Raw genomic sequence first — 15,407 nt, forward strand, 5'->3', positions numbered from 1 at the left:
GGACAGCACCTGAGGCCTCTCCCCTCTTGCTCTGTCTGCTAACTGGCACGCTCAGGGGCTTCGGTTATCTCAGGGGGGCCTTGACCACAGCTCTTCATCAGAGCCTCTCTGCCCACCACCCTCCCCGCGCCAGGTGGTTCCTGCATGTCCCTTGGACTCCACGCACCAACAGGGTCACCAAGAGTGGAGTCATTTTCCCCACCAAGGGCTGCTTTGCCATGAGCTGACTGCTACTCTGGCCCAGGGAACCCTAAATGCCCCTTGGAGCTAATGAAGCCCAAGTTTCAGGGCCCCATTCTTGGGGTCAGGAGCATTTTGTGGCCATTTTTTTCCTTAAATCAGGACCCCAGTGTTGACACTGATTAATTGATATGAGCTCACTAAGCTGAGATTCTGCATCGAATGTTGGAGTTAGGAAGAGTTACCAAGAGTTGGTGGGTTGGCTGAAACATGGACCAGAGTGTGGCCCACCGTGAGCGGAATGGAATTGTCTGATCTCCTTGGTTTCATGTAGAGGAAGCAATTCAAAGGCTTGAGGAGACTGGAATGTTGGAGTGGATTTGTCATCTGAGACCTCACCCACCCTGAGAGGGTCCACTTCCCTTGTGACTGAAGAATACATTTGTAAGGGAAACTGGGGCATTCTTAAGAGCTCCCTAGTAGCTCTTCTCTGCAGGCCATATGTCACCCTAACTGCAGTGTGGGTGACTGGACCCTGGTGAGGGGGCCCCAGGTGATAGCACTCAGCCTCCCAAGGCCAGGTGGGCATGGTTCCCAGATGACAGCAGAGTCAGAGCAGTGATCAGAACAGCTTAACTCCTGCAGACCCATGACATGGGCTGCTTGATCATCCTAGAAGTGAACTGGAAGCCTACTGAATTCCCACTCCTTCTAGGTGAACAGAAAGTCTAGGTGGAGAGAACAAACTCTAACCAAAATCACCAATACAGAGAGTCACACCCATCCACCAGTTCCGGGACCTGAGCCAGCTTACAGACCCAGGACCCTTTGAATGAAAGGGAGACTGGGTCCCCTTGAGGAAAGACCCAACACACTGCCAAAAATTTACAATGTTAGTCAGTTTCCCAGCCTTCCCCAAAGGAAGGCCTTTTACAAAAGTTGTCCTTCGGGGAAGAGGAGATAATGAGAACTTTTGTGCACGCACGACTGGACACAGGCTCTGAGCGACCCTGATTCCAGGAGACTTCAAGGGTCACTACGGTTCTCCAGTCAGAGTCGGGGCGCACGGAGGCCAGGCGATTGATGGAGTTTGAACTTGGGTCCATCTCACAGTAGGCCCAGTGGGTCCCTGAGCCGATCTTGTGGATCTTTCCTTGATGCTGGAATTCATAATTGGAGTAGACGTACCCAGTAGCTAGCAGAACCCCTAGCGAAGTCTGGCTTTTGCCCTGGCTGGGGAAGAACCAGGCGGCCTTTCCATTTTCAGATGCATCAGCCCCGCCGAACCTTCTTCCTGTTACCCTGCCGCAGCTATGCCCAGGCACCTCTTTCTCAAGCAGGCTTCCCCCTTGGCCCAAAGCTGCTTCTCCTTCCCATTGCTCTCCAAACACCAGGCCTCACTGGGGCTGTCCACGCATCCTCCCCAGCGCCTCGCCTGGTATCTGCACCCCCAGCCTGGCCCTGATGAGTCACTGGGTGGGGGGAGGGCAGGCCGAAGGAGGCCTGTGGAGGGCCACGGTGCATTCCTGTGAGCTGATGTAAGAGGCAAGCAGGGCTGTTCTGGGAAAGGCGGGAGCAGTTCTGTGTTTGCTGTGGCTGCATCAGTCTATATTAAGAGCTCAGGACATCTGTTGCTGGGCGAGAGTGGTGTTCAGTGAATGCTGGAAGCAAGAGGATGTTTCAAGCCAGCGAGGCCTGGCCAATCCTCATGTAGCTGATACCCTTCGAGTGTGTTCTCTCGCCTAACATGGAGGAGTCATGAGGAACAAGCTATAAGCACCCCCACCCACCCCCCGCCAAATGTGTTCTCCAGTCCGAGGTGGGGGAGTCCTGGGGAACAAGCAGAGGTTGTGTTTCCAAGAACAGGGGACTTGTATCCAGGAAGTGGGGAGGAGCAGTGGTTCTTGGAATTATTAACAGCGTCCTGTAGAGTTCTTCACTGTAGGCTACAGGGATGTTGAGCACACATCCTGAATTTCCCAGGATAGTCCTTTTGCTGAAGATTCTGTGTCATTGTGCGCACAGGTACAGTAGAATTCTTACCAGTCGAAAATTTTGGTTGAGGAAAGATAAAGGCGGTGTCTGTAGGGTTTTACCTTCCTCTGTGTTCACATCCTGTTCACCCCGAGACAAAACAGAAACTTCCAGGCCCGCCCTACCAGCAGAAACAGGACCCTGCTGCTGCCCCATCCTGGGCCAGCCTGCCCCAGGATGCCCCTCCACTGGGCAGCTGGCAGCGGTGCTGTCTGGCTGGCTGGCTCTCTGTGGCATCTCACTGGTCCTGCCAAGCAGGGACAAGCACACAGACCTTACAGAGCTGGGACAGCCTGAGAGGACAGGGTGTCCTCCCTGCCCTCGTCCTTTGCAAATCCCACCATCATTCCGAGCCTAGCTCCAGCCCCAACCCTCCTCAGGTCATATCTCGTGGCGGCAACCCTGGGGAGCCCCACCTTCTCTCAGCCCCTTTGTTTCTCCTGTAACTAAGATAATCGTCATTTCTTGTACAAACACATACAAAGCCCTTCCCGTGTGCAGTTTTAATCGCTTCACAAGTGTTAACTCATTTCACTTTCCTGTCTTATAAAGGAGTTCCCATTGGCACTTCTAATTTGAAGATGGGGAAACTGAGGCACAGCAACTTTTCTGTTAACCAGTTCAAGAAAACACTTTGACTCACCTGGATCTTTATTCCGCCTTCCAAAAACATATAAACAGGAATACTTTACATGTAATACAGGCTGAGAGCTTCCCTAGGCTATGCTCTGGGGACACCATCAGCCTCATTGGCTCCCAGGGGAAGATCTGATACTGTCTGTGGCCGAATTTCATGAGCATTTTAATTTCTGGGCATATTATACTTTGATTCAGCCCAGGGGGTGATTTAAGACTTTTTGTTGCTTCTCATTGGATTTACACCTTTGACCTTGGATATCATTGGGAGAGAGTTTAATGTTTGGCTTGTTCTGCTTGTTGACACCAGCAAGAAACAACCGGTCATGTTGAAATTATGTGAAGAGGTGGGGTGAGCAACCATTCCGGTTTGCTTGGAACTGAGGGTTTCCTGGGACCAGGAGTCTTACCTGTCTTAGATCCTTTTTTACATTTTGCATTTATAGGCCTTAGTGTTAATCTCACTCCTAAACCCCTCCCCTCCTGGCATACAAGCTGCCTGAGGAAAAGAGGTCCTGCTCCCCAGAGCCCAGCGTGGCGCCCCACATGACCGAGGTGCTCCGCGAGGGCCTGCCAACTCAGCTGGGCTCAGCTCCAGATGCATAGACCATACCCGTTTCCTTCCACCACCAGATCCCCGGAAGCCAGCACAGCTCCTGGCCCAGTGCCCCATGCCCAGCTGTGGAAGGAATGAGGTGGATGGGTGCCACGACGCCCTGGTCACCTGTCCCCTCTCACCCTTTGCAGGATGTTCGCCGCCCGGAAGAAACAGCGCTACTGGCCCTACTCCATGGACTGCACAGGCACGGAGGCTCATATCTCCAGCTGCAAGCTTGGCACTCAGGTGTCGCTGGACCCCGTGAAGAATGTCACCTGTGAGAATGGGCTGCCGGCTGTGGTGAGTTGTGTGCCTGGCCAGGTCTTCAGCCCCGACGGGCCCTCAAGATTCCGGAAAGCCTACAAGCCAGAGGTGAGGACGCAGCCGGAGGTCTGGCCCCTTGGCATGCTGGGGAGAGGGGAGGATGGCATTTCGGGGAGTGGGCGTGGATCCCCCCAGGAGAGAAGGAGAGCTGGCCCCAACCCAGACCACTTTTCTACAGGGAAAGAATGTAGGGCCGGCCCCGCCCATACATGCCACCTCTAGAGTGTGACAAGCAGCTGGGCCCGAGCCCCAAATCATCAGCACCCCCAGCTGGCCTTCCCCCATTGCTGCTCCACTCCGAGGCCAGAGTCCCCTCTGTGGAGGACACATACCGAGGAGAGGACAGCACCTCATTATCCACCATCACTCGTTCTGTGTGCTGGCTGCTGGCCTGGCGCAGAAGGCCAGGGTAGGGAGTCCTGCTTAATTCCCAGAGGAGAAGAGTGTTCTGGAACTGTCGGAAATTCAGTATAATTCCCAAAAGCATATGAACTCAGCTACAAATGTTTCCAAACATATTTTGGTTTGTTCTACAACCAAAAGGATAAAACTGCAAAAGCTTTCACCAAGACACAGAGAATGGAAACCTGTCATTCCCACGTCTGTGTCACCTGTACCCATCAGTCCCCTTCCATGTATGTCAGCAGCGCCTGTGCGTGTGTGTGCGTGTCAGGGCACTCAAGACATGTTGGTGTACATCTGCTCACATAAATAACGTCCCCATTTCCAGTGTCTGACTTCTTAGGACGAGGGAACTCTCCCGACCATGGCAGACTTGATGCAGCCTCTGAAACAGAAGCTGCGCTTTTCTATCTTCCCTTGAAAATCGTTAGGAGGAGATTCATTTTTCTTTTTCCTACTCTTCCGTTTTCCTATATTCCCCAAAGGCTCTCTGTGGTTTGCATGTTCTGGAAACTACTTACACAGGGCTGGAGGGTGGGAATGGCACACAGGAGGAGGAGAAGGAGGCGTAGGAAAGGGAGCTGCTCATTTATTAGGAAATGATTCCCTGTGCCAGATAAAACCTCGACACTCACCTGGGCAGGGGTGAGTTCCAGGTCAGCTCTGAGTACGTCAGGGTAAGAAGAGGAAGAAAGGTCATGATGGGGACAGATGGTGTGTCCGCCGGGTCCAGGCCTTGGGGCAGGAGGAACAGCCCCTCCCCGGGCTCAAGCAACCTCATCTGGGTCTCCCTGTCTCTCCCATCTTTCCCCTCTGCCCTCTGCAGCCTCCCCTCCCTGTGAACATCTAAGGACCTGGGCGATAGCTCTCATCCAAAGGAAAGGGGAAACCCAGGCAGGAGCCAGATTGGGTGCCCCTTCCCAGGCTGGGGGTGGTGCATTTGGGCAAATGAAAAAAATCTTCAATAAAAGTTGTGAAATGAATGCTGTGAGCCCATCCATCCACGAGGGGTACGGAAACTATTTGGAGCACTTTCATGACTCTTCCGCCCCGAGGGGCCTCCACCAGGCCCACCACACAGCGCATGTGTGCAGCCAGGAGACACAGGCGCCCCCAGACGGGGCTGGCCCTCCCACAGCCCCCGCACACCCTCACTTGTCCCCTCTGCTGTATGATTTGATGGCCACATCCTTCCTACAGCCTCAACCCCAGCCTCCGAGCTTTTCTCGTGTGTCATCCAGAATACCAGACCTACTGTTTTGGAATTCCTCTTGCTGTGTGGTTTAAAGCAAAGGAATTGAATTCACACCAAAGGAATTTTAAAAAAATAAAATAAAATAAAATTTTAAAAAAGGGAGTGAGGCTTACATCACATTTTCCCTTGGTTTCTTTCTTTCCTCCAGGGCCAGCTGACTAAGCTTGGCCACTGCCAAGAGGGGGTGAGGTTATTTGTCACTCTGCCTCCATTAAGCTTGGGTCATGGATGGTCTGACCCCTAATAAATGAGCAGCTACCTTTCCTACCCCTCTCTCTCCTCTTCCCATGAGCTCTTCCTAGCCACCAGCCCATGTGAGCAGTTTCCAGAACCTGGAAGCCACAGCTGCTGGTACCAGACTGCTTGGGCAGGGTGGTGGGGGAAGGGAAAGGGCAAGGGCAGAGCTTTGCTGCAAACGGGCTGCAGCCAGCAGGTGTCTTTGGTTTGTTTTCTAAAGCTAGACGGGTCCTCAAGCCAACCAGTGTTTTGCACACACTCCTGTCCCTTTTTTCTTCTCTCCCTAGTCCCCGGTCCAGAGAGTCCCCAAGGTCTGTAAGCCTGGGTGCTGTCGCTGTGCCCTGCCCTGCCTCGGCAGCCACGAGGCACCGTCAGTGGGGGAGAGTGATGTGGCCTAGTGGGAACCTCTGCTGGAGGATGGAGACACAGGTTCTGGTCTGACACCTCGGCCCTCAAGGTGGCTGGTGGACCCGAATGCTGATAAACACCACCTGCAGCCAGGCCACCGCGGCTGGGCCATCAGCGGGTGTGGCCTTCTGAGGACCGAGTAGGCCAGAGTGGACCAATGACTCTGGTCAGCTCCAACACACAGAACGGCTGCATAGTCACCCCGTTCCCTGTGTGTTGAATCCGATGGGCATCAACAGTAACTCAGAGCCTCAAAGCCTCCTCAGCCCGACCCCAGCACACACATGCTCAGGTGCACGCGCACACGCACACACCCACATACACACACACATGCATGCATGCACACACGTACACACACATATGAAGTTGATGCAGACCAGGGTGTGGGCAGATGGAGTCATGTGATCCAGCTTTTACCTGGTAAAATGGGATCCAGTAGGATCAAAACACTGGTGGAAGGTGGCTCCTAACACCTGTGCCATGAAATAAACCTCATAAGGGGAAGCACCCACCCTCTCTGCACACCTGGTGGGCCTGCCTCTTCCGAGGAGTCAGGATGATTTGGGCCTGGAATCGGGGGTAGCGGTAACAAGAGTAGTGGCCCCACGGGAGCCCGGTCCTGGGACACATGGTAGGTTTGACCAGCATGAGGCCCCCCGCCCCTGAGCAGTGTCCATTGTCTAAGTTCCAGCCTTCTCGGTTGGGCCCACGCTTCGGCTCCCTGTGTCCCCCCTCCTGCTTCTCACCTGCCTGCAGAGCAGAATCGCAGGTGTGTGGTTGTTCAGTGCCCTGAAGCCTCCTGCAGGGCTAGGCTATAGCTCTCTGTTCTAAGCAAGGTAGAATCATGGTCCTGGAATCTGCCAAGTTTGAGGGTAGGAGCTGCTTTCTGTAGCTCTAAAGCTTGAGGTTCTGGAGTGAGGGGGTAGAGGCAAATGCTGGTGGTAAGGCCCCTGAGACAAGCCTGGGTTGGAGTGACAAATTAATGAGGGTCCCAATGGGCTCCTCAGTAGCCCAGGACAGCAGCTCCCGGGGAGCGCTGCAGAGGGAGCTTGCAGCAGATCCCACAGCATAGCGTGAGCCTGTGTGCACCCCCTGCCTCTCCAGCACACAAAATCCAGCACAGGTTTGGCTCCTAGCCTAGGCACCAGTGTGGAGGGGGGTGACCAGGAAGGGAGTGGGGTGTCAGTGACTGCCAAATGTGCATCAGCTTTTGCACTCAGCAGGACCCCGTGTCTCTTCAGCAACCCCTGGTGCGGTTGAGAGGCGGTGCCAACATCGGGGAGGGCCGAGTGGAGGTGCTCAAGAATGGAGAATGGGGGACCATCTGTGACGACAAGTGGGACCTGGTGTCTGCCAGTGTGGTCTGCAGAGAGCTGGGCTTTGGGAGTGCCAAAGAGGCCATCACTGGCTCCCAGCTGGGGCAAGGTAAGCAATGAGGAAGCGTTCTGTGGCATCTTCACAGAGAGCATGGCATGGGGAGCCCTACCGGGATGGGCTGGCTTTGGACTTTTTAGGGTCTTCTTGCATTTTCTCCTCCCTCCCAGGCTGCTATCCTGGTAGAGAATCCCCAGCCTCACCAGCAACAGTCAGAGCTGGAAGGGCCTCAGGGAACACTGAGTCCCCATTTTATGAATTTTGAAGCTGAGGCCCAGAGAAAGAAGTGAATAACCAAGATGGGATAGCATATTAGCAGCCAGTGCATACTCTAACGGAGGCTCCCAGCTTGTAAGTCAGTGCTCCCCACTGTCCCACTGAGAAAGCTGGAATTCTCAGGCCCTTCCTCTAGGACAGGATCTCAGAATTCCTCAGGCTATGGCCCACCCCAGGCACCTAAGAATCTCAGATGTCATCTTACTTTTTTGCTCTGGTGTAGCACCACAAACATTCTCTGCCTGCCACCAGACACTGGGAACAGGATGCCCTTCTCTGGATGTCATGTGATGCTCTTGAGAAGGGGCCTGGTTTTTATTAAGTGTCCTGAACAAATCTTTCATCTAACCAGAGCACAAAAGTATAAGAGGCTTTTAAGTGGGTCATTCCATTGAGAGAATGGATGCAAACATGACATAAGAACAACGCCAATAGCTTCCCTTTCTGACAAGGAGGTTGGAGTGTCCTGTGAGGCGAAGATGTTTCCATACCACCAGACATAGAGCCATCACCCTCCAGAAAGGAATGCGGTGAGGTCATCGGCCACAGCCTGAAGGAAGTAACAGCCCAGTGGACTGGAGAGAGAGTCCTGGAATCATAGTCTTGCTGGAGAGGACCCTAGTTCATCTGATCCGACAGCTAAGGCCTGGAGGCGCAAGAGAACAAGCTTCTGGTTGCCTCCATAGTTAGTGGTGGAGAAAATATGAAACCCAAGTCTTTAGCTCTCAGATTTGGGCTTCTTCCAGTATGCCCAGCATGGCCCAGTCCCGCTCACATTCAGAATATCTGTCTACCCCCAACCTGCAATCCTGCAGGCTTCCTGGGCATGCCCTGAAGGTTAGGAGTCTAGGCTGGACTCTAGTTTGGCATTGTGCCACCTGGAAGCCTTGGTTATGCAACAGGACTCTCCTCTTCCTCCCCGGTCATGGTGAACTCTCTGGAGTTCCCTTGGATCTCGAATATTCCCACAGTCCATTTTCCTGATTGGCTGATATGTTGGTCTATGCTTTCCCAAGGCCTACAGGACAAAGCCCACTCATTCTGAGGCACAAATAAACGCTGGATGACATAAGCATTCCATTTATCATGGGCGTGTGCTATTTGACCTAGTTATTTCATTGCCCAGAGCAGCGGAAGGTTTCCCAGGACCTGCAGAATTCTGGAAAAAAAAGAGACAGCTGGCATTTTCAGTGTTGTCCTTGAAGGAACCACTGGATGATTTATTATCTTCCGCCACTCTGGGCAGGTCAACCCTGGTAGGCAGAAGGAGCAAGGTCTATAGGCAGCGTCAAGTCACAGAGCAGACAAGATCAGTTCTGTCCCAGCCCTGGCTGGGGGACCAAGTGACCACACCCATAGTTTGGGTGTGAAAGGCAAGGATGAAGCGGCCAGCAGTCTGAGTCCTAGTCCTGGGCCTGCCACCTACTTGCTCCATGACTTTGAGCCTCAGATTCTACACTGGAGTCCCATTTGATGGTTTGTCTGGCTCCCACCTCCTATGGTTCTCTGAGACAAGCTCTTATCACCAGGATGAATGCTAGGTCAGAGTCGGGCACCATGCTTTGTGTCCCAGGACCTCCTGCACACATCTGGACTCCAGCTGTTGGTTTCCACATGCTGCCTGAGAGGAGGGACTGTGTCCTATGCCTCTGTGTCCTGAGTGCTGAGTCTGACCCGACTCCTAGTGCTTCAGGATATTCATCTTCTGAAGAATGAATGAATGAGTTCCAGTTGCCAAAGTAGGATCAGCAGAGTGAACACTTGGTACTTCAGCACTCTGCACCTTAGCTGTCCAATAGAAATACAACATGAGCCACGTAATAAGTAATTTTAAACTGTCTGGTAGCCATGTAAAAACAAATAAAAAGAAATAGGTGAAAATAATTTTAATAATATATTTTCCTTAATCTAACATATCCCAAATATTATGAACACAACATGTAATCAGTATAAATGTTGTTAAGGAGATGATGTACGTTTTGTGCACCAAGTCTCTGAAAATCTTGGGTGTGTTTTATACTTAGAGCACATGTCAGCCTGGACTGGCCACATTCCAAGCGCTCAGTATGGCCAGTGGCTGCATTAGTCAGGGCAGCCCTAGAGCAGTGGCTTTAAAATGCATCTGCCTCAAATCCCCAAACAGAAATCCATGTGCCGGAACATGCCATGCACATAAAGCTGACACAACTTTCCGGAAACAAAGCTAACCTCTACGACATGGAAAACACTATGATATGTCCTGTTGTATTCTGCTGTGCTCTTAAAAATGTGATCGTAACAGGCAGAGATGATTGTGGGTCTGGAGTCCATGACACTGCTCCAAGAGGTTAGGCCTCTCCCAAGTCCCCCATGACAGGACTTGTACGTGGGAGGAAGAACAGGGCCAAAGCGCAGACAAGGAAGGCATCGTGAGGAAGAGTAATTCAGGGGTGAGCACGTGAATGCTAGGAATCAGGATGCAGGTCAAGCCCAGGTCAACAAAAGGAGCCAAGAGCCCACAGACACTGCCAGGCAGGCTCAACTGTACCCCCAGGCCAGGGTTCTTCAGGGACACCTTGCACCTTGCAGAACTGGTTGGTACAGGGAAGAGGGTGAGAAACACTGGATCTCATCTCTGCACTCTGCCTCTGGTATGCCACGAATGTCTATGCTTCAGGAACGTGGGCTCCGTCGTTTGGAGGGCCTCATCGCCAGCCTCTTCCCCAGATGTCTCGGAGAGCCATGGACATTCACATTAAGTAAGGCTGGAAGGAGACAACCAGTTGTTAGTTGGAGTCTAAAGCGTGTTAGGCTCTTGCATAAACCTTTCCTCCCCTGGCCAGGTCTATAAGGCCAGTGATTCATAAGTGTTCATTGAGGACTGCTTGGGCCAGGTCCCGGGGAGAATTCATTTATTCCATAAACATTTATAGTAATGGTTTCTGCTCCACAGGAGCTGTGTCAAGGGCAGGGGGGCGGGGGAGCGGAATTAGAAATAACCTCCATCAAAGATAACCTGCACTCAGAGGGCTGATGAGATATAAGAAGTGATACTGATAGTATTTATCATTTCCTGAGCCCCTGGTAACTAGCCATCCTCCATGTCACTCATTCCTCATCATCCTCACCCTGCCAGATAGATGTTACTACTGCCTTTTACTATTGCTCAGAAAATGCCCGTCACTTCCCAAGGAGACGCAGGCCAACTCCCGTCTGAGGCTGGCTGCCCGCTCAACTCCCAAGGAGAGTTGTAAACAGAAAATGCTGCAGGAGGGGGTGAGGTGGTGTCAAACGGAGCCGTGCAGGAGGAAGGCCTTGAGATGGTCCTTGGAGGGAGGCTTCTATCTAGGTCAGTACAAGGAGAAGGTGTTCAGGAGGTAAGAGAGAGAACATGGGCGCTTCCAAACACTCAGCTCTTTCCCAGAGTAGCCTTCTCCTCCTGACCAGCACATGGGATTTTCTGTGCTGATGGTTCTGGAAGCCCAGCAGGATCACACTGCGGGGTCACACTTCCTGGTTTACATATGGCTCCTCCATCAGGCCAGTTACCTCATCTTTGAGCCCCACCCCCGCCAGTTTCCTCATTGTATTGACTTGCGATGATTTTTTAAAAGATTTTTCTTATTTATTCATGAGAGACACAGAGAGAGAGGCAGAGACCTATGCAGAGGGAGAAGCAGACTCCTCACAGGGAGTCCGATGTGAGACTTGATCCCCGGACCTGGGATCCTGCCCTGAGCCAAAGGCAGAAACTCAACCACTGAGCCACCCAGGAGTCCCTCCAACTCTGTTCAAGTCATCTATTTTGATTGTGCCATCATTTTCCTCCAGGGACTCTGATTCTATAGGGATAGTCAACCCTTTCAGGTTCACAAATGCATGGAGTATTAAAGTTGAAGAGGGAACTTAGGTATCTTATCATCCAACTCCTTTATTCAAGGAAAAAAACCCCAATATTCAGAGAGGCTGAGTGGTTTGGCCAAGGTCACACAGGAAGTTAGCACATTTGATTTGCTTTTATGGGAGAAGTCAATCTCGAGACAAGTAGCAATTCTCTCCAACAAGAGGAGGCCTGGATCCTTGAGCTGATGATGCAATGCAGCTGGAAGAGTTTTGAGGATGGGAAAAACATGTCCTTACTGTCTAGGACTTTCTTGTGCATTCCAGAAACTTGCCTTTGGGAGCTCTCAATAGCACATGTTTGTTTTCCTCTCCCAGGGATAGGACCCATCCACCTCAATGAAATCGAGTGCACTGGGAATGAGAAGTCCATTATAGACTGTAAATTCAATGCTGAGTCCCAGGGCTGCAACCACGAGGAAGATGCTGGTGTGAGATGTAACATCCCCGCCATGGGCTTCCAGAAGAAGGTGAGGGGACTATGTTCTATTTTGGTCACTGAGCCCCAGAAAGTGTAGGCCAGGTGGCCTCACGCTCAGAGTTTCTACCAACTGGTATTCAAGTGCTTGGATGATGAACTCAGAAAGGGCCCAGGCTCCGCTGCTGTCACTATTAACAACATTGTCACCTAGCATTCATTAAGTATGCCAAGTGAGAAAGCATATGTATCAGCACGCCATCCTTAGTGGCAGATGTCGGGCATCCACTGCATGCCACACCCTGTGCAGGGACTGGGCATGTGGCATGATCACAATCCAATCCTTTACTATAAAGGATTCAAGACCTGTAGCACCTGTTACACCCTTAGCATGGTCCCTACCAAGGACGCAGAGGAACTATATCACAGCAGGTCTACAAATGACACAAGTGTAAACACAATATAGACCATATTTTGGGACAGAAGATTGTATTTTAGTAACCAGAGGGAAATAAAGGGGAACCTTAGCAGTATTATACCAGAGACGCACCCTTCCTCTATTGAGATGGAGTCTCTAAAATCCTATATTGTGTCTCCTGGCTTTGTGATCTGTCCCATAGGGGTAGCCAACAAGATGATCCCTCTTGGTCTATCCAGTCCTCAGAAAGGCCCAGTACATCCTATTTCTTACTCTTCATTATACCATGAATTGGGTTGTGTCCTATGAACCATCTGCTACAGGGCTGGCACATTGGAAGAGTTTCTTAAGTGCTTATATAAAAAATGATCAAATGCGGACACATCAGCATGCTGGATGGCTCCCCAGTTGGGTACTTGCTTTGACAATGATTCTTGACCTTGGCACCAGCATGCCGAATTGGTCAGCCTCAATATGTGTTGTGCAGTTCACTGCCCAATGGGGCCAAAGATGGACCCCAGCAGTACTCAGCCAAGCTGTGCATTTGCCCGTGGGTGAGTAGGAGCATGGGCCACAAGCCCAGAGCTGCAGAGAGGCTTGCCATCTCTGATTGTCTGGCAGCATGGCGAGAGAGCCATGCAGAGCTATGAAAGGTGCCACGAGTCCTGGAATGTTCTGGCAGCCTTCACTGTAGGCTGATTGGAGTTGGGTGGAGTGGGGTTTTCAACCCAAATGAAAGACATAAGCCAAAGAAAGTGATGTTTTCCAGATGCATTTTGTGGTTGGTACGGCTGAGCCAGGCCATGTGCTTGGTGATGCTAGTGGAGGCACCACAATCCCAGCACCAATGGCCTCCCCCTCACACAAGCCCTCTAGGCTACAGCAGGTGCTCCCTAAGTTCAGGCGTGAAGCATGGGGGAGTTTTCCACCTGCTTGCCACCCCCCAGGAAGGAAATGGGCAAGGTCACCTGTGAAAGAAAGTCCCACAGGACTGTATGGGTTGCCTCACCACCGCAGCGGGCCAGACTGTCACGTGTTGACCAGGCAGGACCGCCAAGACTTTAGTTGGGAGGTCAGCCTTCACCCTTACTGACCTCACTGTGTTAGTTTGCCGGGGCCACCATAACAAAACACCACAGGCTGGGTGGCTTCAACTGTAGAAATATATGTCCTCATAGTTCTAGGGGCTAGAAATCCAAGATCAAAGTGCTGGCAGGATTGGTTTCTCCTGAGGTCTCTCTCCTTGGCTTGGGGATGGCCGCCTTCTTGCGTGTCCTCACACGACCTCTGCATATGCATCCCTGGTGTCTCTTCCTCTTCTTATAAGGACACCAGTTGTGTTGGACTAGGGCCCACCCTTATGACCTCATTTAACCTTAATTACCTCTTGAAACACCCTTTTTCCACATATGGCCATATTAAGGGTTAGGGCTTCAGCACATGAATTTCCTAGGGACACAAGTCAGCTCATAACCATCACTCACTGGCTGAGTCCTTATTTGATTTCTTTGAGGCTTGAGTTTACTTCTCTGAAAATAAGATGGTGAGAGAAAGGATTTCCCCGGCTTCCCTTCCAACCCCCGTTCATTAGGAAATTGACTTTTCTCTTGAAATGCTACTCAAGACCACAGACTTGGAACTGCCTGGCTTTGGTCATGTGGCCACAGCAAAGCCTCACCCCTCCCACTGCTGGAAGGGAGGAGCCAAGCCCAAGCTCTGGGAATGGCAGGTGGGTTTACCAGGCAGCCACCCTTACTGACCTCTAGTTCACCTCTGAACTGCAGGCCGGGCCAGGCCTGGTAGCAGGACCAAGCCCATGTGTGGAATGCGAGTTGGAAAATGCCCATGCTTCCTTTCATGCTGACATCTGGGTCATGTTACCTCGCCTCTTACCCCCTCACCTCCCAAAATAGGTATGGGACTGGTTAACCACAACCTTATCAAAACATGATGCGGTTTTGCCATATTCCGCTGGCTGGAAGCATTTTGCTTTCCTTATTCATGCTCAGGAAAATGCAGTTGCCTGCACTTCACGCCTTCCTTCAAACCCCAGACTGCTGCCATCGAGAACCAGAGGAATAAAACAAGGGAAATACCAGGGTTCTTTTCAGAAATTTTGAGGAGGATTGGCCTTCCCTGGCATCCTCACTGGGTGACGAGGTGGAAGGGTGAGGGCCAGAAGCTGCTGGCTGACCCCAAGCCCCGTGGGGTCCTACCAATGCTGGTGCTGTCAGAGCACCTGTAGCTAGCTCACCAGACTCTTTCCAGAATGCTGACGCCCAAGGGTGGAGCCCTAAGCATAAAGAGCTATGTCCTGGGCCATGTGAGAGCTTCACATTCGGCCTCTTGCTCCCTCTAGTCTTCTCCAGAAAATGAGAAAAGGCCTCCAGTGCATCTTGAAGTGCCTGGACTCCTTCCAGAGCAGTGGAACCCTGGTCCCTGTCACAGAAGCTGCTCCAGGCCCAGTCAGCCTTGGAGAACCACAGCAACAGCTTCAAGGAGACGCCCCAGCTCACCACTGGGGACCACGTGCTTTCCTCGTCTCAGAATCAACATGTAGCCACGGTCCTCAGCCAGAACATCTGAGACTTCCCTTGGCTTTAGGGTGCAGGACAGGGATGTTGCCACATGGCCAACCAACTTTGGGAGGGCTGCACGGGCGGAGATGGATAAGGGAGAGAATCCTCTGGAACCTTCCTAAAGAGAGCCCTGGAAACAGGGACCTTCACACCGAGACCTCAACTTGGGAGCCCCACTGCTCTCTGGTAGCAGGGCAAAGTGTGAACAGGGGTTCTGTTGGCTCCCCCATCCTCATAGCTCACTGACCTTGAGATGACAAAAGGAAGTCAGTTTTCAGGAGGCGGTAGCCTGTGAAGGGGCAGCAGGAGGAGCCGTCTGTCCCGGGTACCGTCAACAAGGCCGGGCACAGCCCACAGGGGATGCAAAAACAGTAACAAAGCCGATTACA

At 52.0% G+C, this 15,407-nt stretch overlaps 2 protein-coding genes across 2 annotated transcripts in view; one reads left to right on the top strand and one right to left on the bottom strand.

Moving 5' to 3' along the window:
• Positions 1-15,407, top strand: part of LOXL2 (lysyl oxidase like 2) — a 90,806-nt gene that overhangs the window by 54,071 nt on the left and 21,328 nt on the right. Inside the window, 3 exon segments of the mRNA XM_025463089.3 lie at positions 3,598-3,820; positions 7,316-7,499; positions 11,922-12,073. Of these exon segments, the coding sequence (XP_025318874.2) occupies positions 3,598-3,820; positions 7,316-7,499; positions 11,922-12,073 (559 nt within the window).
• Positions 9,596-15,407, bottom strand: part of R3HCC1 (R3H domain and coiled-coil containing 1) — a 47,587-nt gene continuing 41,775 nt past the window's right edge. Inside the window, exon 10 of the mRNA XM_049100907.1 lies at positions 9,596-10,468. Coding sequence (XP_048956864.1) covers positions 10,377-10,468 — 92 coding nt within the window. The 3' untranslated portion in view covers positions 9,596-10,376. The remainder of the gene's footprint in view (positions 10,469-15,407) is intronic.

The sequence above is a fragment of the Canis lupus genome, chromosome 25 (genome assembly GCF_003254725.2).
Source record: "Canis lupus dingo isolate Sandy chromosome 25, ASM325472v2, whole genome shotgun sequence".
In the NCBI taxonomy this organism is placed as follows: Eukaryota; Metazoa; Chordata; class Mammalia; order Carnivora; family Canidae; genus Canis; species Canis lupus.